This window comes from Oryzias latipes, chromosome 16 (genome assembly GCF_053564925.1).
Source record: "Oryzias latipes strain Hd-rR chromosome 16, Olatipes_Hd-rR_3.1".
In the NCBI taxonomy this organism is placed as follows: domain Eukaryota; kingdom Metazoa; phylum Chordata; class Actinopteri; order Beloniformes; family Adrianichthyidae; genus Oryzias; species Oryzias latipes.
The window spans coordinates 22,280,269-22,304,969 of NC_136252.1; the positions used below are offsets into that span (position 1 = coordinate 22,280,269).

Sequence of the window (24,701 nt, forward strand, 5' to 3'; positions counted from 1 at the left end):
GGGACACACACGCACTTAATGAGAGGGTGTTATCTTGCATGCTGAATATTAATACTAAATAGTTCTAGTCCAAGGTTGGAATTTAAGAAGCCCCCACTTTAAGAAAAAAACAGTTTTGCAACAAAAAAGGTAAATTCTGCAGAATTTATAGCACAGACTTCTGTAATCACATAGTTCTTTTCTTTGCAGTTAAAAAGTACACTAAAGATATTTCAAACACATTTAGTTAATGTGTGAGTGTTATATTTTTGTCAGCATTCGTCCTAAATCTTACTGATAATTGTAGTTTCTTTTATTTCATTTTTGATTCATTGCTGGGAAAACTGGATGCGTAATCTGGTCATGCTGAGAGGCCGTCTGAGAATTTAAAGCTCAGATGAAACTAATGTTAGTGTCTGCCTCAAACTGCTGTACTTTACAGTCCCATTTTGTAGTTGCATGTTTGATTGAAGCGGGATACTTACTTAATGGCTTCAATACCTTAAGGAAGAATCTAACCAAAGCGAGGTCTTTCCATAAAAGTCAGAAATCTGACCATAAACGCTATCCTCAGTACCATTAGTCATACTGTGACTAACATTTACATGCTGTGAAAAGTCCAGGTATGACAGCTGCAGTTATACTTCCCAAAACCACAACCTTCACAGTTATTTATGAAAGCTTGATGGTTTATGACATGAGCAAAGGTAAAATGATTATTCTGTTTAATCTTGATGCTTGTCACTATAAGGTTATATGAAGAATATGCTTGAAATTGGGGAAAAAAATCTTTCCTGGCTACAAAAGCTATTGTTAAAAATGATAGAGCATTTATGAGCACACTTTAAGACAGGGAAGTCTAAACTTTTTGAAAACAGGGTCCGATTTGGTGCTGTGGAAATGTCAGAGCCACCCATTCTCCCAGCATTCTTTGACCCCTTATAATAACATTAAATGCAAATGAACTATCTAAAGAATTTTTGATTGCAATAGAATAATTTTCTTTTTTTTTTAATTAAACAGAAATACATCTAAATAAATGTTTACCCACATTACTGTCAATTTAATATTTGAAGACGAGAACTAAAAAAAAAAAATTTAAAGTCTGTCTGGAAAAATACATTTTTGTCATCATTAAATCTGGGTTTGTATAAAATCTTACATATTTATCCTCTCTGTAAACTTCAAAATATAAATCATTTGAACAGGACAGTAACACACATTTGTTGTCCTATTCAGAAGCACAAACCAATGTGAATAAAATCACAGAAACAAATGGTAAATGGCGTATAGTTATGTAGCGCTTTTCTACCTTCTTTCAAAGTCCCAAAGCGCTTTACAGTCACAGACCCATTCACACACACATTCACACACTGGTGGCCGCTCCGCTCCGCACCAACCAGAGGCAAGGTGGGGTTCAGTGTGTTGCCCACGGACAATTCGACACATGGGTGGGCAAGGCGGGAATCAAACTCAAAATCTTATGATTAGAGGTCAACCGCCCTACCAACAAATAAATCTGTGCTTTTCAAACAGCGACAGGTTTACAGCGGCTCATAACGTGATTAAGACAATCAAAATCAAGAAATCGTACACACAGTTCTTAGACAGTGCTGGGGGGCTGCATGTAATTGATTCTGTGACAGGAGCCTGAAAAATTGAACATGGGTTGGACTTTGGACATGCCTGCTTTAAGATAATCAAGAAGAAAGAAGTAAAATCAGTTTTTCTCTTTTTCCATTGCAGGGGTAAAACCAGACCATTTCAATAGAAGGTTTTCTGCTGCACATTAGAACTCCGCAAGTTTTTTATCTGACCGCAATCTTTACTTAAAGTTCCACTCCAATCATCTTTTAAACTATTTAATAGGGTTCCTGTTAGTCTTTTAATTATAATTGTGTTCTAAGCTAAAATCAATAAAACAGTGTTGGTTTTTGAGGACTCAGTTTCCGCAGAGCGGCAGTAGTTCACCATACTTTTGGCATAGAGTTAGCCTGCACTCATTTCCCATCATCCATCTGTTTACACGCTCTCCCGCTAGCTTACAGCCCCTCAAAACCCTAGCCTAACATTACCCGTGCAACAAAAATGGAGCAATATTGGAGCCATCGAGCTGTACAGTTTTGAGCCAGATTCTAGCTCAGATGAGGAAAAAGGACGTAAATGGATTTGTCTGCTAGTGGATGCATCAGAATGAAGCGGAGCTTGTGACCCGCCTGCAACTAGGCTTTATTAAATAGCATTTTCTTCATCTGCTCCTGATTCACAATGATTTGAATAAAGAAATACTCGGAAATACAATTTTGAGCTTAATTTTCTTTATATATTTCCTCCTTCATGAGAAAAATGCTACAAGAACATGTCAATAACACCAGAAATGCATTTTTTACTGGATTGAGTCTTTAAGTATTTAAGCTGTTAAACACATGTTACAATTTTATGGTTCACAAATCTTGATTAAGATCATTTAATCAGTCGAATACAGCTATATCACCAGTTTTTGCTGTCTTTAATGCACTGCAATAGTTATTGCACATTAACTCTGACCAAATGTCAATACAACAGCAGCTCATGCTTAAGGCATCTCTCAGCCCCATAGGGGATCAACGTAATGACCGAAATTTTGAGGAAATTAATTATTCAGCATCGTTGCCCGTATCAACATTTTTCCATGCCGGGGCAAAGTTTAACTGGTAGACACTCTGACAGCCTCATTGAATAACCGAGCCTTTCAGCAGTTATCAAAAGCAGCTCACAGTTGCATGTTATCCGACGAGTTGTTTTTGGCTTTGCAGTTGTCGAACCCACAGCTGCGGTTTGCCAACTTCAAGAGCAACTTGGAAGTGATTTAGCTGCGACCAGAGCCAGTAAAATGTGTGGGCCGTGCGCCTCATGCTGGTGGCGGGGTGTCCAGGTCGGCTGCTTCAGAGATGTGCCGGTGTGGGAGATAGACAGAGACAGGCCGTAAAGACTGGGGGTAGAGGAGGGGTGGACATACCTATCCCCATGGGGTGTGAGGAATTTGAACAAATACCTGGCACTTGAACGCCAAAATAGGGCAATGGGGGTAGAGGGCTGTGGAGGCACGAGTGCTCCACCAGAAAAAAGATGGGCACACATTTTGGGGGCATGAAATGGCAAAAAAAAAACTACCAAAGCAAAGCTTTTAATTTAACACAAAAGGCTGGTGGATATAATGAGCTGGGAAACATTTGGAACTATCATTCCTATTAGGATGTAAACATGAGGGGGGAAAAAAGCCAGGATCTTAGCTCTGTGCTGTTTATTTGTGTAAGTCAAGGCACATCAATCTTCCTCAGTGAAGGTGCCCACCATAATGCCTAATTAAATTTAAGTGAGCTATGGGATTTGTTCTGGTGGTTTGACCTGAAATGGATGTGTTTCTCTATATTAATTAGCATATATCAATCTCAAATGCAAATGTGTGATGTTTAAAGATGAGAGGGAAACAATGACTCATGCTAATGCTTATTTCTGGGGGTCCATTGAAAATGACAAATGTATGTCATGGCTGAAATGCACTAAGGATTGTTAAATTAGAATTTTTAATTTAAACTTTTTCGTAGAATCGTTGTCAGCTGTGTAAGGGTTATATGTTCAAAGGTTGTATTAATTTCTCAGATTATTGTATTACAAAACTAACTTTCTGAGAATTTAAACACTGCACAGCTGAAATGTTTCAGCTGGGACCAATCATTTTGTCAACTGCTCCATCACCAACTGGAGAACATCAGTTACTTGAATGCATATTTTAATGTCTTGTTTGAGTCAGCATGTGCAATGGAAATAAAGCATTTGATCACAAGCTCCTGACAAGAGCAGGCCTCATTACTCTGCTCTATGTCTTTATTTGATTCTGCAGAGCACTCTCAAATGAAGGGGCCGTAACGAGTTCGATCACAGTTTGACTAATTTTTCCACATATAGAGTCCCAACATCTCCCTAACCTTTTCCTTGCTGTCCTTGCAACCCCCCCCCCCCCCCCCCTCATCTCATTAATTAGCTTAACAGATGCAGAGGAAGCTGAGTGACAGTCTGCAGGCTGGCTGACCGTCCTCAGAATCGCAGGTTTGATGAAAGGGGGCGGACATTTTTGTCTGTGACAAACGGCTGTTGGACTGAGCTGATTCACGGACTGTGATGAGTTATTGATCTCCCACAACCCAACAATGAGCCCACCCCTATTCTGTTCACTGCTTTGTACATTTGCACAATGAAGGCAGTTTGTCCTGTGCGAGAGCGCCAACAGAAGTTGCTTCCATGCTCGTGTTGTCCTGAGGGCTTGGTTCAAGTGAGCAGGGAGTCATTTCCCACCTTTGGTTGGTCTGCTTTCATACTAGAAGTGAAGCAAAAGCTGAAGTGGACCAAACCAACTGGAAAAATTGCAACGTTTTTAAGGCTCTTCCCTTGGGGGAACTTTGTCAAAACAAATACAAAAAAGATAACCTGCTAGTCAACTTATCAAGTTTTATTCATTTTCTTATCTATCAGTTTATGTGACAAGGTCATTGTACATTACAAAGCATCTCTTCAAATGCAGCAGCATTAGCCAAAAGGCTATTTTTCATCTAGACAGCTGGTAAACGTGTCTACCTAAAAACAAAATAAAACTAACAACAAAAACATAAATGAAATCTGATGTAGCCTATATTCCAACATTGTAAAATGTAAATATAAAAAAGCAATAGAAAGAAAAATGTACAGTTAAAAACTTTATGTAAATATAAAGGAACAGTAGTAATTGCTAAGCATTGTTAGTGGATAAAAATACAATGTGAAGCTAAAAGCAGAAGAGAAATATTACTTAATTAGTAATATTTAAATAAGTATTGATATATGTTCATGTCTCCATAGGAGAATTTATTCAGTGTTATTAAGACTTTTTCAAGTTCACTTTGACCCCCCCCCCCCCTGTAAAACAGGACACTCATCATTGGCTTTCTTTGGTTTGTTCTGCTTTTAGGTCCATCTGCATGATGGAAGTGAAGTGAACTGCACCAGAGTTCAGGTGAGCGGAGCTTTCACACCTGCCCAAAGAAACACAATGCCTGATGTAAACAACTCTGGTCTGAATTAAACAAAAACCAATTGTGACAGTGTGAATCTAAATACTTTGGTTATTAGTCTCACTATGAAAGTATTTTTGTGGATTCTGGAAGTTAACATTCCTTCACTTTAGCATTGTACTAGTATCCAGGTGATGTTTAAATATCAAACTTTTATTCACAGATTTTTAGACAAAACTGCTATTTAAAAATGGGTTTTTATTTTGAGAAAAATATTAACTCAAAAATGACTAAAATATCCCATTACAGGTGTAAAGGGCCTTTGATTTGGAGCCACATTTTATAGCACAAAGTATTTTTTCTTTTTCTTTTTCTTGAACAGTATAATGAAATGTGGTTGCAAAGGTTCCAAAATATAGGAGAACAAAATTTGACCTAATGGAAAAATAAATCATTTTTAATAAAATGTAATCCACGACCAAAACAAATGAAACACAATGGAAATGTGAAAAAACAAAAACATGAAATTACTAAAATGAAAACATTGACAAAAACATCTGACATAAAGCAGGTAAAATATATGGACTTCAAGAAAATTACAAGAAAAGTCAACAAAGCTAAAGTGTTTTGACTGCAAATTAAAAACTGGTGTAAAATCATTTCAAGGGAAGAGCAGTAATAGAGGGTCAGACACCCTGATAATGAAGTAATAACTAAATAAAACAATGAAAATCGGAGTTTAGTGGATAAAGGTCCACAGAGGCCTGTTGAAGGTTGATCTTATTTTTCTACAGTTTGTACAGCAAGCAAGAAAAACGGAAAAACAAGCAAGAAAAATCAAATCAGAGACAGATCCTCACAGCAGGGCAACTGATCTCTGGGCTGGCCACTGAAGGAAGTCAGCACCAGGCAAACAGCACACAACATACCAATATGTGCTGACTCCTGAAATCACATGCATTAGATCTGCACTTTGTGTGACCGGGATACAGTCTGGAACTTGTTACTGGTGTCCTGGAGCTTGCTGTACAAACTGTAGAAAAATAAGATCAACCTTCAACAGGCCTCTGTGGACCTGTATCCACTAAACTCCGATTTACCAGAAAATGTTAATGGGATTTTTACTGTTATTTTATTTTTACTTATGAATATTGGGAAATGAAACAAATGAAAAGATTTAAAGAGTATGCATTAATATATTTTTATGTAAAATTTCTTAAATTAAAAATAATCTATGTTTTTCTGGATAGCTGAAAAATGATTTGTTTCAGTAGATTTTGCAGACTTTGTTCATGGTTATGCATTTCATATAACGCATAAATAGTTCACGTCTGCCCCCTAGCGGCCTGCAATCAGTAATGCATCTGCTGAAAGCACTCTTCTAACGATGCCACACCTCTCTGTTTAAATTGTCTAAAATTAAGGCACGGCAACTACACTTTTTTAAGTGCTACAATGCTGTTTAAACATATAAGACATAAACAGTGTGAGTGATGTAATGTCTCATTAAAAGAAATAAAAAAGGAAAACCTTTTAAGCCACATAAAAGTCATACATTTATGAAAAGTTATAGGTGTTGAGTCCATAATTTTAAACTAAGCTTCTTTAAGATAAATGTGGAACATGCATTAATTTATGTCAACCACCACAGGTAAATAAAGAATTAAAGGCGCATGTGAGCATGTTTTTAAAAGAAACAAGAGCAATGAAACACCTGATTGTTCTGCCATCTTAGTTGGAAATTCTCTGCACAGCCAGATTCCACTGTGCAACCGAGCTAAACCAGGATTACAGTCATTGTAATCAGGGCCAGCTTAAAAGATGGGATCAAGGGGCAATTCAATACATATTTTTATATAGATACATGAATCTAATTTTTATTTTTAACATTTGGCTGCTTTTTTTTAAAAAAAAAGAAAAAACTCTAGTCTTTTTTGATCAATCTGTGACATCACCTAGTTGTTTTTTTTTGCACGTCACTCTTTGTCCCCTCCTTCCCACACAGATTTCCATGAGTCAATGATCAACAGTGTTTTCACATAAACACTTACGAAAATAGCAATGACATATGCTGCCCAATATGTGTCATCTACATGGCAATTAATTTATTATTATGTAAATGTGCCACCTACTTGTTGCTGCATGTTTTTGTTTTGTTTTTTGTGATTTTTTCGGACATGAAAGTTTATCTACATTGTGTATGTTGCAGTAAATGCAAGTGAGTGGCCGCTGCATTACTCTAACTTCTTCAGTGTTTCTCCTCATCTTCAGTCTGATCCCTATCATGACTGAATCTGTGACATCACAGGACACTTCCTGGCCTCACTGAGATTAAATCAGATTAAGTATTAGTCAAAACACACACAAGCATGCACCCCCTATTACAGACATTCGACTCACCCTTTGCTTTTTGTCAAGGACTTATCTGTATCCTTCTTGTTAAAATTCACTTCAGTGCTTCATGGTTCATGCACCAAAAACCTGAACATTTGTGAATTAAAATGGCACAGTTGGAAAATGTAAATTAAAGATCTTTTCTATTTATTACTAAACTCATATGTCGGAGATATCTCAACAAATTAAAACAACGTACAGTTATTACAGAGTAGTAAAAATAGAAAAATAAAAAAAAAATGTTTTGGTTAATTCTAAGAGACCAATCAGCTGAAGCTTCCGCATTTATTGATATAAAGAAGAATTGATTACTACATTGTCAAACGAGTGAGCGAATTCCTGTGCACCGTGTTTTAAAAAGAGGTTAGGAATGATAGGTCGGGAAAATAGCAGGATAAGCATTCCCAATCGAAGGCGGGCGCGTGCCAGCTGTGCTGGCCTGACACATGAGCCACGTGAGCGCGCTCACCACGAGGCGCGCGGACACACAGTCACTGCCGGACTTGGTTCTCCGTGTTTTTCTTTACTTCTTTTTTTTTTTTTTTTTTTTTTTGTTGATTAAAAAAATTTACTGCAAAAGAGTTTTTTTAAAAAGCGCGTCTTGTCAAATAAGGTAAGTGTCGCAAATATTTTGTTGTTAAAATGATTTATATCTATATAGTGTCAATATTTAGCAAAATAAACAAAAACTACAACTGTCAATTAACTTAAAAAGTAGTGACTAAATATCACTTCTTTGTTCTTTTGACGTCAAAGACAAATTTATAAGGTTCTGCAGTTATTTTTTGAGTAGCAAAATTCTTCTGTTGTTACATTCTATAAATGTACTGCTCTCTGCTATGAATTGGATTAAAGCAGCATGCTCAAAAAATACTTGTATCATATTTATAAGATTTTACCTTTTTGTAAAATATTTAACAATGAAAGAATTTTCAAAATTAGGAATAAAGAAAAGCAAACAAAATGCCTTCTGAGCAGAACAATAGATTAAGCCATCCAGAACTGGACAGATAAGATGGTCACAGGGCTCGCTGCCTGATTTAGATGCTAATCCTTTTTTGGTTTGGTAAATTGTTGTGACCTAAGACAAAACACTGCTGTAGTTTCAAATCGGTTTTACGATGACACCATATAAACATGTGGCTGATCTAGTTATTCCTAAACTTTTTTTTTAAAGATGTTTTATAGTTCTTTGTTTAAAGGGCATAAATGAAATATAAATGTAGTTTAGGAAACACAAAATCACTTATTTGTCTGTTGGAGCAACACAAAGGCAATGGATGCTGGGAGCAGATATATGAGCATCAGTCTTTTTAGTTGGTTCTGTTCTAAATTCAAACTGGTACAATATATTTTGCACATAAATCACATTTAGCTTATTTTATTTATAGGCCTTGAGTAACCCTTGTTCTATCCTAGGCACTTTGACATTGGGAGTTGGGTCATCTAGGCCCCACTGGCAGTGTGTTGAACCTTTTTTCTTCAATGATTTGTGATCTTCACTGGTGTCCATGGATTACATGAAATCTTTCCACCTTTATCCACCTTTGTCATGGTAGGGAGAACACGTCAATGCAAGGGTGGGGTCATCTAAAATAGCACAAGGGTTAAAGTTGGAACTGTCTGAACATTCTGTGATACAACTACAAAGGTGGTGCCCCTCTCAAGAACTAGTGGATGAAATAGCGTGTGAGCAACCAGTCGTGACCTTGGGACCACCACAGGGCTTCCAGCCAACAAGCTTCCAAACGAACAAGCTCACACGCCTGCTATCGCTTATTGGTTTGACCTGTTGTTGAACCTTTTTTCTTCAATGATTTGTGATCTTCACTGGTGTCCATGGATTACATGAAATCTTTCCACCTTTATCCACCTTTGTCATGGTAGGGAGAACACGTCATTGTAAGGGTGGGGTCATCTAAGATGGCAACAGGGGTTAAAGTTCATGACTGCCTGAAATGTATCCTCTATTTTTATTTGTAATATTCAAACAAAATCTTGAAGTGTTTCAGAAAGCGATGTTTTCATTTTTTTTTGTAAATAAATTCACTTTAATCCAGTAATTGTAAAAGAAGTGAGCATCACACTTTACTTTAATTGTCACACCACTTTAATTGTCCTTAACAGCAGTAAGATGTGTTTATTTTGGATTTTTTTTCATTATTTTCTTTCTGTGATGTGTTTGCATATTAGAATGAATCCCCCAAAGTTAAAAAATTAAAAGAAATTATTTTTTTATCTAATCTATGAAGAAAAAACCCCAGCTTTCTAGCAATTGTGTGTTGTTGTTTTTTTACAGAACAATGTGTAATAATTTTCAATCTCACAACATTTGTCAGAGAAAGCCATGTTTTGTTAGCAGGGTTATTACACCGTCTTGACATCCTCTTCTGGAACAAACTGTTTAGCTCAAAACTTTGATTTAGGGCAACTAAAAATAGCAATTTAAAGGAATAAAAAAGACTGAATTGTTGCCTGTAGTCAATAGAAATTGTTATCCAAATCAGGAATCTAGATTCATCTTCAGGAAAGAATTTTTATGTCCATAGTGTTTGACACCAGTAATTGTCAACTAGATCAAAAATGTTTTTTCAGCTGTTAAACATCTGAGTTCGTTCTTCAAAGTCTTTAAAATTCAAGTTTGTATTAAATTCAGTACCTTAAAGGAGGGCTGGTCGAAAAACACTCTAGTTTTATGATAGTCTTCAAAATTATGATGTGTTAATGTGTAACTGTGTATTCATTGTTTATATTCAGAAGCAATATTAAAGGTTTTTAAAATGTCTCCATTAACAAATTTTAAGCTAAAAGGCATCAGAAAAACTTAGTCTAGGACCGCTTCGTCTAATAACTATATTTCATTTATAAAGGTTTTTCTCAGTATTAGTTAAATGCACACGCTTGTTTATTCCTAAAAAGATATTTACGTCTAACCGTGTGAAACCTTTTATGCTTAAAAGCTAAAGGGCCTATTTCATGCAAAATCAACTTTTTGAGCTTTTAAGTGTATTATAATGTTATTTTCTCACTACAAACAATCCCAAATAGGTATTATGATCCGTTCACGCATTTCTGAGTATTCCTCTAAAAACCTGTGTTCCAGGGACCAGCCCCTCCCAATCCACGAAAACTAGCAGGACCTCACATTTAAACGTATGAAAGTGAGAAACAGCCCCTTTCAGAAAGAGTCTGTGCTGCCAGCACCACACTGAAAAAACACACACTCCCACTTTCTAGCTGTGATGCCCTAAACCGCTTTTATTTTATATGCACGGTATGCATATCCATCTTTGCATGTTCTTTGTTTTTGTGGCCAAAACATAGACACGCTCTAGGGTGACATCATGAAATGGGCGGAAAGTCGGAGTGACTTTCACAAGGAGTGAAAGTCGGTGCCTCAAAGATTGAGTCGACTTACTTGCGGGTAGGAAAATTAGCAGCAAAAACAACAAATCTTTCATAAAAATCGTTCTTTACTGTGCCAAAGGTAATATATTATCATATGAATGGATATTGTTTACTATAAAAAGCTTAAGATTAGTATGGTATAGACCCATTAAAGGGATTGTTTGATAGGTCTTATAAATGTTTGTTTTAAGCAAATATCCACTGTTATTGTTTATATCTGGTTTATGAAGGGCAATGAATCAACCATATGTTGATTCATTCTTAGTAAATACCTATTATGAAAACATAAAACTGTAAAAACATGCAGGTTTATACAATGTGACCAAATTTGAACAAATATACCGATTCTACCTTATTTGTGTGTTCATGAAGCTCAAAATGTTTCCCTAATCAAAAAAAGATGTCGTTTTAACCGGCTCGCTGCAGCCTGCATTATCTAAACACCAAAGATTAAGATTTAGTCATCGTCACGCCATGACCTTTATTTCTGCATGCTGCTAACGGTGGCAGAGCAGTAGAAAAGTTTTTTAATTAGAAGGAATAAGGCCAAGTGCCAAGATGACGGCACACTCACTTATCATGCAATGCCACAAGAGAGAGTTAAAGTGCATGCATGTTTTCAAACTGAAATCGGGTTGGGGAGAAGTTATTAGATCAAACTCACGCAAAAAGAGGATCGGGCGCCTGCTTTTTGAGAATGCTAGTACTTTAAACCAATAATGTGCGATGTTGATCAAGATGTATTATTGATGTAAAAACAAACTCCTTCAAACAAATTTTGCAACTGCAGGTTATCTTAGAATGAAAAAATGCTGTTCTAATGATAGTAAGTAAAAACATTTTTTTTTTGCATTGTGGGTTGGCATATAGCTTTCCCTAAAATCCGATCATCTTTTGATCTATTTTCAAAGCCTTCCTAGTGGTCTTTTAATTATGATTGTGCCATTTTTAGCCAAAATGTAAAAAAAAAAAAATAGGTGTAGTTATCTACGACATAGTTTCTGTAGAGTGGCAGGAGTTCATTGGAAATTCACCTGAGTTGTGGGCGGAACTCTTGGAGTAAGTCTTCCCACCTCCCATCCCCTCCCCATTGCTGAGAGCTCTCTGTCTACACACTTTCATGATAAATTACAACCCCTCACACGCCCAACCTAACATTACAGGTGCAACAAAAATGATGAGCAATACTGGAAATATCCAGTCGAACAGTTTTGTGCCAAATTTCAGCTCAGATGGGGAACTCGAAGATGTACATGTATCTAGTCATCTACTAGTGTCAGAATAAAGGAGAGCAGGGGGCATGTGGCCTGCATAGGGGCCATTCCACGTAGCAAATAAGGTATTTTTCAAAACCAAATTTTTTTTCATTTGGCGCCCTTTTCATGATGGTGTACGGTGGCGCCACTTTAATGAAAAAACCTTTCTGCTGTGTCACTTCTCTCGCAGAGATTCTGTGTATGAATTTTGGTCACTGTAGTTAAGTAGTCTTTTAAACATTCAGTGATGTCACACTGACGCCAAATGGCGTCCAAGAAGTAATTCAAAGGTCACCTTTAACGATAAATATCTCATTTTGTTGGAATACTTCAGACAGGTTTTCAAAAGTTTGATGTATTGATTGATAAAAGCTGGGGGGGGGGCTCAGTAATAATTTCTTTTACTCTATCTAGTTTTTCACCCCCCTATGATGTCATAATTTAAGGGCTGGAGTCAAAAATATTTCAAAAATTTAGTTTTGACCAGCCTGAAGTCTTCCAAGTTTTGGAAAGAAAAATTCATAAAATTTTTAGTTTTTTTACCTAAGGTTTTGCACAAAGTGTCCAAATGGCCCCATCAAGTGTCCTCTATGACAAGTTAAATTTTGGTCTTCTTCAGGTCTTTTTCCAGCCTATTTGTATGTTATCGAGTTTTTGTGTGTGCTCGGGCCATAAATATAAAAGACAGCAAGAGAAAGTGGGTTTGAATGGGAGCCATGAGAGGCACTGACTCAATATACGCCCTAGGTTTCTGACCTCCACTGATCAATGCGATCTATTGACAACTCCATATTTGCATCGTGGTCTCACTGTTCCATGTTGTTCACCCAGGCATACTGTTGATCTAACTCATCTTTTATCAGCCCAAGAATCATGGTTAAGATCTTTAAGATAAGAGCAGATTACAATAATTTATTGTCACTACTTGTTTGAGGATTTTAGAAAAAAGCCTGAAAGAAAAAAACTGTAGTTTCATGACGCTCTCTCTGATCTTTCTTTTTTCTGCAATTGGGATTTGCCCATGCCACACGTCACTGTGGTCCGAAATTCTTGATATAAACAATTCAGGGAAGGTGCCAAAGAGCAAGTTCATTGCACTTTGACAGTTGCAGGAGGAAAGCTCTTGAGGAAAGGCTTAAATAAACGTGTTGCTTTCTATGACACTAATACCAATAAACACACAGAAAATGCTTCTCACCTCTTTTAAAGTTGCATTTCTGTTGCATTTATAATCATGTTCAAAGAATCCTAAAAAAAAAAACATTTTAATTCTGGTTTTACAGTGTTCTCACGTATTGTCACAATACTCATAAACTGTAAAGATACATACATACAACCTTGCCTTTGGTCTGTTTTCAGACTGTCGTCTAGCTACCTTTCCGGATTCGGACTAAAGCTAGTAAACAAAACCACATGAAGTCCTGCGCTTTGCAGTCCTTCTTAGGGTTACTTCAGTCAAACTTTGTATTTTTCAGACTAATTTTAAATGCCTATATCAGCGCCAAGCTCAACACTTTTTACTTTGGTTAGGTGGAGGCATGCTGCAGGGCGGTTACTGGAAAGAGGACTAAGGCTAAGAAGGTACACTCAGAAGCATTTGAGACGTATAGATTGTGGGGGAAACGGTGAGAACAACAACAGATTAGCTCATAACCTGGTTTCCCATTTCCACTTGTTGAAGTCTGTGCATCGTTTGTGTTTTTTAATTAAGTGAACAATCAATGCACTGTCATGTGCAATCAACTTTTGCGAGGTGAATTCAAAGTTTAACCTTCTGCAAACAACCACCCACAAATGTGTTATGCAATGCTTTGACCAGACACACAGGCATGAAATGAATCGATGAATTCAGCATGATGTTGGTGTTGGTAGAAAACTAGAAAATTACAGCTATAATTCAGATATCCAGACAATATGAAAAAGAAAGAAGTTATCTTTTTTATGGGAAATTAACTGTTGTGGATTTTAAACAATCTTTTCCAATTATTATTTGCATTTTATGAGAAAAATACCACAAAAGTTTCCAGCAAGGGGAATTAATCTTCCTTCTCTTATATCTGCCTCTATTGTATTTGTGTCTTTCTCTTTGTCAGTGTGATCACCCTTCACCCTGTTGCCTGCTCTTTTTAACAAAAGGTATTCCTGCATGAACAGTAGTCCCATAAAACCTCCTATAAATGTTCTGCTAAGAGGAGACATTTGAGATATTTGCCACTTGAACATGATAAGATGCTGCAACACAGGGACTCACACTCGCATAGTGCCAAAACACACGCACGCAATCACACACACGGTCTTCCTTCATCGCCTTCTGCTGCTCCTCTTGTCAGCAACAGGTCAAACCAATAAGCGATAGCAGGCGTGTGAGCTTGTTCGTTTGGAAGCTTGTTGGCTGGAAGCCCTGTGGTGGTCCCAAGGTCACGACTGGTTGCTCACACGCTATTTCATCCACTAGTTCTTGAGAGGGGCACCACCTTTGTAGTTGTATCACAGAATGTTCAGACAGTTCCAACTTTAACCCTTGTGCTATTTTAGATGACCCCACCCTTGCATTGACGTGTTCTCCCTACCATAACAAAGGTGGATAAAGTTGGAAAGATTTCATGTAATCCATGGACACCAGTGAAGATTCCAAATCATTGAAGAAAAATGGTTCAGAGCACTGTCTAGTGGGTCTAGATGACCCAACTCCCCATGTTAAAGTGCCTAGGATAGCACAAGGGGTTAAATCAATCCAAAGTTTTTACTGTTTCTAACTTTCAGTGTCATTTCTGAATAAGTTTTGTCTCACTAGTTGTAGTTAAAATGTATAATGTCTCATATTTCTCACATGCAGCTACTTTTTGGGGCCCTGTTTTATTTTGTAGAGTCCAAACCAATTGTTGGTGATAATATTTAAGTTGTGTTTGTTGTTACAACTGACTATTCCCCCCTTTTGTCATCCCGGTGTCATTTGTTTCCTTTCTGATTCTTGATTGTTGGTGAAATGTTGCACTACATTCATGCAAACATTGCACAAGTGCTGCGAGACGTCAATATACTAACTTTAATGAGCATTACTTTGGCATTATTTTATATCTTGAAATCCTGTCTGCATTTGTTCAGTAAAATATTTTTCTGTAGTCTGGCTGGTTTTTGCATCATACTTTTCCTAATTGTTGAGGGATTTTTGTGCATAACCTTTTGTGGAGCTCACTTAGAGTTTAACTGGTTGGCAATCTTTTCCCTTTGTTGTGGTAAGATAACATAGATTTTAATAATCGAACAAGAGCTAATAATTAACAGCACTTCTAAAATCCAGCAGGACAGGAAGTGAGTGCCAAAATGTTTGAAAAAATTACTTAAGTAAAGAAGTAAACAAGCAAGTTAAACCTATTTATTTTGTTATTTTATATGCTTAATGATTAGATACAAGGTTAATGTGAATTCATTATAGTTAAAATATTAAAGTCTTAGTATTCATTTTCTCTGCAGTATTAATACATGTTGATGCAATATCAGAACACTGAGGCTCTTGACAACTGAATTTATTTACAATAAAAAAACAATCACTTGTGTTTTTGCTGTCAAGTAGATGCTAAACTAAGTTCATTTTGATGCGTCAATGGGTATTAACTGCCTTGATTTATGACTTGTCATAAAAATTTGAACATTTCTCTCTAAAAATGCTAAAATTATTGACAGATTTTCACACATTTTCCCTAATGCATCTTACATTCTTATCTGCCAGGTATTTGACACCTAAGTGTTGTTCTTTCTATAACAATAGTCATGCAAGTTCTCTAAAGTTAAAAAACAAACACTGCTGAGATTACTAGAGTCAAAAAGGCAGCTATAGTCCACAGCATATTCTTACAAGATATTCTCCCACTTCACTCTGTAGCCAGAAGACTCAGCCAACTCAGCATTTTGGTTAATGGTTCATCTAATTCATCCTCTCTATGTCAGCCATTGTTGCCAAAGATCCCAATCCCCAACTCCTTCTCCTGTCTTTAACCCAAAATTTTCTAAGATATTACTCATCATGTACAAACTGGCACTGTGCCCAATAGAGACCATGTTGAACTTCTGAATCTGCAGAATCTACATCCTCCCATGACCTGTTTGGAAACAAATTATTTTCTCTTTATAAACTTTTAGTTCTACTCTAATAAAAAAGGAAACTGTTTTGCATGTGCAAGTTACAGAATCTACATGGAACAGTTCCACATGTAGTTCAATTTATTTATCTTTAAACATTCATGAAAGAAATATACTTTTTTCTCTTCATAGTCTAAGTCTACAAATCTGGAGAAATGAGGGGCTTTGATCGATCAGACTAGATGTCAAGAGAAAATTCAAAAGAACCACAGAAATAAACCAGCACTGGTAAGTTTCAACTCATCATCATTTAAGTGCATTTACGTTAAAAAAAAGTCCTGGTTAGTTGTCACGCACCTAGGTGTGTGTCTGGATTTGGACTCATGACCTTTCAGTCTCGGGGTGGACACTCATCCACAAGACCACTGAGCTGATTCTAGCGATCATAAATAATTTAAAAGCTGTAACTGTGTGGGGAAAAAAGCACACCCTATATATTTTTTTCTCTCTTAATACACATCATCATTTCATGATGCAGTAGAAGAATTTCAGGGAAATCTTTCTTAAACTATTGTTTCTGTACACAGAGGTTTGCAAATATTCTGTTCCAGATTAACTGATGTGTTTTCAAGGAAAAATGTCCTCAGTTGTGATCACAGAAGGTGTTTTTTTTTTGTCTACAAGCACACGTTGCAGAATAGAACCCCCAAATTGTTGGCAATGGGACAAGAGATCATTTGTTTGCCCAAAGGTCACATGCATAGTCTGCATGACGCATTTTATTATAGAGGATTTACTCTTTATTTTGCTTCTTTTAATCCAGAAAGTATTCTTTCATCTCAATCCTATTTATTTAGAATGATGTGATGGGGCCTCTTCTGCACACTGTTTAGCTCCATGTCCACAGCTGAGTAGTTCACTTCTGTGCTTCCAGGCCCCCTTCACAATTGTTCAGATACAAAAAGAAGTCATTTTCATTGCTGCTTAGGCTCTTCCTCACTGTGTTTGGGCTTTAAGTGTCATTATTTAAACTGTTTAACAAGCTTCAAATTTGATCCTAAAATCCTTTTCTACTCAGAAGAGGAAGTGTTTGACTCTGTGACCTTTCTGGTTCTTTTTTTTCTTCAGTTGTTCTTTTTGTCTTCTTTTTCTCTGTGGACAAAGAAATTAAAGAAACTCTAGAACGTGTGACTGTGGAGTCATGAGTTTATAAAAAGTATAAATCTCTAACTTTTAACAAAAAGTCACATCATAATCTGGGCCAGATCCACAGAACAGGAAGTCACTTTTGCCCTTTAGATGCAGTGGGTTACTTGATATTGGAATTTATGCAATTACAACAGCCATTACTGAGCAGTAAGGGTGAGCTTTCTTATACATACTGCTGCTGCACTTCTACTTTTGTTTTTTTGCTCTAAATTTCAGGTTTAAATGCATTGAATGTTATTAAATATTGAATTTTAGAAGAGATATACATTAAATGTTGCTTGTTTTTCCCAACATATTTTGACATTTTTTCTTTTCTTTGTGTTTAATACATTTATTTCCAAAGCTTGAAGTGATTACGCCACGAAGGACTAAAAGCAAAGGGGAGGCAAAACAAACCAGCAGCTGTTTAAAAGGAACGGGACAACCAGCAGTGACCAGCTTCCTCAGTGTCCGCTCCTGAAATTCCTCAGTGATTTCCTTGAGCATGTGTCAGAAAGGGAGGTCAACAGATGAGCAAAGATGAACCCTTATGTCACGTCTCACTTCAGGAGGGATCTTTTCCCCCACTTTCATTTGTTGTAGACTTTTCTCTTCTCTTAACACTTATGATTTCATTTTTTCTACATTTACAAAGTTGTACCACTACCTGCTATTTATTTACTTATTGCTGTTTTTTGTACTTGAAATGTTTTAGCTGCAGTTTTTCTTTTGCAGTTCCTAAATTATTTGATTTTGCACACTATTCCTCAACACTACTGACAGTAGCCAGGCATGGTAAATATGTGCATACTTTTTCTTTTAGTTAACCCTATAATCACACACTTTGGAAAACTAGAAAACTTTAACATATTGAACACTTACTAGTTCACTTTTAGACCTATTATCAATTGTGTTATTTGTCAGGACATTGTTATCTTTGTTTTCAAGTATCTCTGATGCTAAATTAGCCCTTTTGTGCTTTGGTTAAACCAGGTGGCTGACTGACAGCCTCAAATCCGTCAAGGTAGTTGCACATTTTATCACCTTTTTTTTTTACAGCAGGCTCCACTTTTAGTGACTCTTCAAGCTGACATGAAAAATGCAGGAAATGTTTATCTCCTTAAAAAGCTGCTGACATAAAACTCATAACGTTACTCCCCTTCGAGGTAGATAATGTTTTACCGTGGTTGTCTTCCTCTCCTGTTCTCTTTTGTCCGCTTTAGGTGGTCACTGCTGTAGCAGGGGCTCTGACACGCTGTCACAGGTAATTGGGTATACCCAATTACATATACATATGTAAAGTAATAGTCCATGCGACAAATTCCCCATGGGTATCAGATAGATAGACAGACATTTGAAAGGAAAATGCGCAATTGTTAAAGCTGTAACATGATGCAACAGCAAATGTCAGTCAAAATATGGTTATTTTGCATTGCTCACAGTGCAGATGTGTCAATTTCTAGACTCTCCATAGTAACAGACATCTGTTAAATATCGATAATCATATGTGTGATATGCATGAACCCTAGTTACATATTTCTTTTTATTTCCTCATGCTCAAAGGGCTTTTAAACTGAGAGGAGCTTCATCGTAAGAGTTTGCACGTTTTTTTTCTGTTGTTTTGGCATGTTAGAAATTATTTGAAATGTTGTACTGTTGGTTTTGTCTGTAATGTAAGTTATTTTTTTTTTCTTATTTGCAATGTAAGAAAAGAAATAGTGTCATGAGCTAGACTTCCTTGAGATGTTTCCATTCTCCTGATCTGCTGGCTACTGATAATGTCATTAGAGATTTGTTTTTTTAGACTAAGTACCAAAAGACTTTCCTTGAATTCCTCTCGTTATTTTTGAACTGAACAGTCCTGCATGTTCCTGTTGTGAATGCTGATGTCATTCCTGCCCTTTCTCGAATGAACTTTCATGCAGCCTCTTTGTGTTCACCCCACGTTGTTTATGTGCTTCTGTATGATTTAAGTTGAGTTTTGAATATGAATCCATTCAAGTCTATCAAGAAGCCCACTTTATTTGCTGAAGGACTTATAACTGAACACCAAGACTGTAGTGGAATTGGAATTACAAGCTGGGAGATTAAAGGAAACCACTGGAAAAAGAAGATGTCCTCTGGTTGAACCTGCTGCTGTATCATTCAGACAGACTGGGAGGACTGTGCTGGTTACACAACGCAGCTTTGCTGACTGTATCAAGGTACATTTTTTGCTGTTGAGCCAGAGAAATACAGATTTGATTGTAAATGATGGGAGCAGCACGTGTCAAACGCCGTTTCAGTGCTGTGGTGGATGGGCCAGTTGAGGAGGAGGAAGTCATGAGGCTGGCAACAAGTGCTGCAGACTCACCGAGGGCTGGGGGGAGCCCGACAGGGTCAGGGACTCCAACCAGCTCGTCCCCAACACTTGCTCTCAATGGCATAGTTCTGTCTCTTCAGAGCAACACCAACAATGCACGGAAACAGAGCACCATTGAGGAATCAGCTGAAGAAATTGCAGGGGGAGAAGGTGGAGTGAGAGCAGGGAGAGTGCGCCTGGGGAAAACGAGTGCAAAGGGCAGGGGGGCAGGAGGGAGAGGGGAAGGCTGTTCTTCATCAGAGCAGGATTCACTTTCTTCCCCCTCCACCACCAGCCGCCGCCGGTGCAAGCGCTCAAGCCGCAGGCCCCAAAAACGCTTTGTGGGCAAGGACGGACGCTGCAACGTCACCTTTGTCAACATGAGCGAGCGGGGCCAGCGGTACCTCAGTGACCTCTTCACCACGTGTGTTGACATTCGCTGGCGCTGGATGCTGGTCATCTTCACCCTCTCCTTCATTCTCTCCTGGCTGCTTTTTGGCTTTGCCTTCTGGCTTATTGCTTCTGCACATGGGGACCTCTCCATCAGGCTCAACCCCAATCCAGGATCTCCGGTGGGATCAGGAGAAGCTGGCTCTGGAGGAGGGTCTGGTGGAGAGGCGGTGGTGGAGGAGCCATGCTTCCTTCAGGTTAACAGCTTCTTGGCGGCCTTCCTATTTTCCTTGGAGACGCAGACATCCATTGGTTACGGATTCAGAAGCGTGACCGAAGAATGTCCCCTGGCGGTGTTGGCGGTCGTTTTGCAGTGCATTGTGGGCTGCATTATTGACGCCTTCATCATCGGGGCAGTCATGGCAAAGATTGCCAAGCCCAAGAAGCGCAACGAGACCCTGGTGTTCTCTGAGACCGCTGTGGTGGCCCAGAGGGACGGCAAACTCTGTATGATGTGGAGGGTCGGAAACCTGCGCAAAAGCCACCTGGTGGAGGCTCACGTCAGAGCTCAACTCCTGAAGGTAAGTGGAATAACTGAAAAATGAAAAAAACAAAGAGATTTTGTTGCACTGAATAAAAAGGTTTGCCACAGCAGAAGAGTGGTAAAGGGGAAAAAAGAGGTTGCAGTGGGGAGAGAGAAAAAAAGAGAACGTTTAGACCATCTGGCCTGTATTCTGTGAACTGCAGTTAATGAGAGCTTGTTTTATTTTCCCTCTGGGTCTGGAAGATTTACCTCGGATTAACTTGCCTACAATTCTTTAACTGAAAACCATTGTCCTTCGCCTGCATTTTCCCCTTGCAGATTTAGTCTATCGTGTTAGATGATGGCATGTAAATGTATTTGCCCTTCTATTTAGGTGGGAGGTAAAAAAATTTCATTTTTTAACTGTGTTTTTAATTAAACCTTTTGTGTGGAGAGAGGGACAAAAGCAATGATGCAACATTATAGACAATTTGATCTCTTTTATCAGCATGACGATAGCAGAGGTCAAACTGGGCAGATGGGATTATTTCAAAGGGATCAAAGAAATAAATCTCTAAATTTTGGAACTTGATATAGTTCTATTGAAAGAGATGGGTGATTGATAAGCCGAGGCATATATTTTAAATGGTTCTGCTCAACAAAATAACTGACTAAACGTGGGGTTCATTTAAAAAAGTTTTTTTTATTGGCAAAAAGTGTTGAAAATAAATGTATACAAGTATTTAAATCCTAAAATGCAGTTTTATCTGTATTGGTTGGTTTTTGAGGTATTTGCATGATCAATGTTGAAAATACTGCATATTTAATGTTATCTTGCATGGAAAAATATTGCATTATAAAAAAATGAGTCACTTTATGCACCAAAAACTTATTTTATTTTCTCATTTTAATTGAATTCCAGCCAAGGGTTACACCAGAGGGAGAGTTCCTCCCGTTGGATAACGCAGACATCAACATTGGCTTTGACACCGGTACCGACCGCATCTTCCTGGTGTCTCCTGTGACTATTGTCCACGAAATCAATGAAGAGTCTCCTTTTTTTGAGATGGATAAAAATACTCTGGAAAAGGACTCTGAGTTGGAGGTGGTGGTCATACTAGAGGGCATGGTAGAGGCCACAGCCATGACCACGCAGTGCCGCAGCTCCTATCTGGCATCTGAAATCCTCTGGGGGCACCGCTTTGAACCAGTGCTCTTCGAGAAAAAAGACTGCTACCAGGTTAGAAAGACAATACAAGAAGATGCAATTTAGCAAGATAAAAGTGTGTGTTTGTTGTGACATTTGAGATTGAATGGGATTGATGCACCTAGAATAAAACGTCAGTTCTATCTGTTCATTAACAAAAACTTCTAGAGCTAAAGACTTCTTAAGAGTATAAATTGCAATTTTTAAACCATCCATCCATCTTTTGAACGTGTTGAATGCCTTTGGGGTCATAGGGCTGCTGGAGCCTATCCCAGCTACATTTGGGTGAAAGCAGAGTACACCCTGAACAGGTCACCAATCTGTCGCTAAACACCCTATTTTTAATGTTCTTTAAAAATACTACAGAAACATGTTCACTATTGCTACACTTATAGTCTTTTTGAGCATGTTAACAGTCATCTGAAAGCTTCTCTTGTGTTCTTTATCCAGGTGGACTACTCATTTTTCCATCGGACATATGAAGTCCCAAACACACCTTCATGCAGTGCAAAAGAGCTGGAGGAGCAGACATACATTGAAGGTTCAGGGTCATCTTTTTGTTATGAAAATGAAGTGGCCCTGCAGCGTATCTCTAATGATGAACTAGATCAGAATCCAGAACGGCCATCACTGGCCGAACATCTTCACCACAACTGAACCACGAAACTGGAAGGCTTTGAGAAAGAGACTGACAGGAAGCTGACTGGAGGCTCTACAGGATAAGAACACATAGGTGCTTTTGATAAAATTGCAAACAGAGAGAAACAGCTTTACAATGATATAGTATGAAGTTTGTCAAAAATCTCACAATAAAAAATAATAAAAAGAAGGGTAAGCACTGATGAGGCAATTGTGTGCACGTCAAAAACAGGTTAAAGAAATGGACAGAGATTGAAACTGTGAGAGGAGCTTGGTCTTTACTCTGACCTAGTTGTCTGATTGGTCCTGGCAGTCTTTCATTATCATTGAAAACCTGTCTGCTACATCTCCCATGATCTGCCCCATCTCCACCACAGCACTCTGATTTGGCTCTAATGACACGCAGCAGCACCACACTGTGGTTACGAGTTGTTACTGCCCTGCAGCTTGTTTTTTTGTTTTTTGTTTGTTTGTCTGAAGAAAGCCAAACGTGTCCAAGGTGACCTCTGGATGTAGGTAACAGTAATACTCAGGAACGACTTTGCTTTATGAAGCTCACCTATCACAACATATATATTTTTTTGATATGGTAAGTATAGAAACTTTTTGTCACTCTTTAGAATTGTTAGGAATAAAATTTGCTGTTTGAATCAAAGGAAAACAACAAAAAATAGGGAAACTGCTGAAAACTAGCAGCAGTTTTCAGCAGTTTCCTTCGTATTGTGACCTGTTTTTTGTTTGTTTTTTGGCTTTCAAAAATGTACAGTTTTTTTTATCTTCAATCGAAAGGTTTAAGTTGAGAGGACGATATGTGATAGGTTAGAAATCACATGGGGATAAATATGTTGTGTGTGTGCAGATAATGTCTCTACTTGTTTTATCTCATTTTATGTTTAAAAAATCCACTATACATGCATGTTGTCCTGTAATGTTAGAACATTTGCTAATTGTGTCTCTTTCAAGCTTCTTGGCACTTTTGTGATACAGACTGACTCTAAGGCAGTAGGAGATGCTCTTGTTGTCCCTGTACATGCACTAAAGACTTTCATTTCCTTCAAATTGTTTGGACTAAAAAATACTTTTTCTAATGATGGCTTTGTGTAATTATTAAACAACTCTTCTTCAATTGTGCAAGTGGAGAAAAAATGATGATGAAGATGCAACATTTTTTGTTGTTGAAGGATTTTACTCGTTGACCTGAAAATATCGCAGACAGCTTTGTTCTCAAAACGAGAGATAATTCTTAGGTGGTGCCTTCACAAGAGATTGGATTTTGCAAGTGACCCCTTCATTGACTTTTGGTAATTCCACATTTATTGGTTGCTTTCATGGTTCATATGTCATGCAAGAGTGTATTTTTTTTCTTTTTGCTCACTTTACCATTTGTGGTATTAAAAGATTTTCTTTGGATCTGTTAAGTGTATTAGAAGTCTGTCTGTGGACATGCATCAGTGACAACAAAAATAGTTTCTATTTGTGTGTAATTAATTAAAACATGTATTTTTGCAGAATATGGTGATGAAGAATGTTTAAAGCAGCATGAAACATGCAACTCGTTACCTGTTGACTGATCATAAACCTGTCCTACACGCATCTTGAGAGCCTGCTCTTTGTACTTTGCACAAACATAAAATATAGGGGCTATTATCATGTGAGGCTCTAAAACAGCACAAAGTATTAGCAAAAGTTGTCTTTAGTTGATCAGTTGCTTTGGCTTTGTTGTGTTATTAAAGAAAATCCAATAACCTCAGGTGGAATTGAGAGAATAATTCTTGACATATTTTCTGTTCAAACCAATGTTACTGCTCTTCTGTGTTTGTGTCTCTTCTTACATTTCGCCTTCATAGCTGCTGTTTCCTATTTTTAGGCCACACAGTGGGTCATGTCATTTACCCTGCCTCCACCTCTTTAAAAATGTAACAAGAGCTCCAAGCAGTTTCACTCTTAACTTACTAAACAATCCAGAAATAAATGCACAGACAGACTGCTCAGTCATCTTATCATGTTTTGACGATTCACTGTTCAAAATGCAAAAAGCATTGTTTCTTCAATATGCCCAATGACATTTTTTTATTTGCACTATTTAAGGGGAAACATTTCTGCTTGTACATCTTCACAGAATGGAAAGCGTGTAGGCATTTAAGCATAGCAGAACAAAAGAATAAAGCCTTTTTGACCTGTCCAAAAACATTTCTTTCTTTTCACAAATTAAAATATTTAGTTACACAAGTTGAGGTAATTATTTATATCTTGTACAAAAAGAAATATT

The 24,701-nt window shown here is 37.6% G+C and overlaps 1 protein-coding gene across 3 annotated transcripts; it reads left to right on the forward strand.

Annotated features, from left to right (window-relative positions):
* Window positions 1-4,987: 4,987 nt before the first annotated feature.
* Window positions 4,988-24,182, forward strand: kcnj14 (potassium inwardly rectifying channel subfamily J member 14). Of its 3 annotated transcripts, XM_078932707.1 has the most exons (6): window positions 7,844-8,013; window positions 16,337-16,432; window positions 17,697-18,596; window positions 18,896-20,644; window positions 21,509-21,826; window positions 22,244-24,182. In XM_078932707.1, the coding sequence occupies exons 4-6, from the start codon at window positions 19,583-19,585 to the stop codon at window positions 22,448-22,450; spliced, it is 1,587 nt and encodes a 528-aa protein (XP_078788833.1). In that variant the 5' UTR covers window positions 7,844-8,013; window positions 16,337-16,432; window positions 17,697-18,596; window positions 18,896-19,582; the 3' UTR covers window positions 22,451-24,182. The 3 variants fall into 3 exon arrangements, with proteins under 3 accessions (XP_078788834.1, XP_078788835.1, XP_078788833.1); XM_078932708.1 differs by lacking the exon at window positions 7,844-8,013 and adding an exon at window positions 4,988-5,008 and having other exon boundaries at window positions 17,697-20,644; XM_078932709.1 differs by having other exon boundaries at window positions 7,834-8,013; window positions 17,697-20,644.
* The last annotated feature ends 519 nt before the right edge of the window (window positions 24,183-24,701 follow it).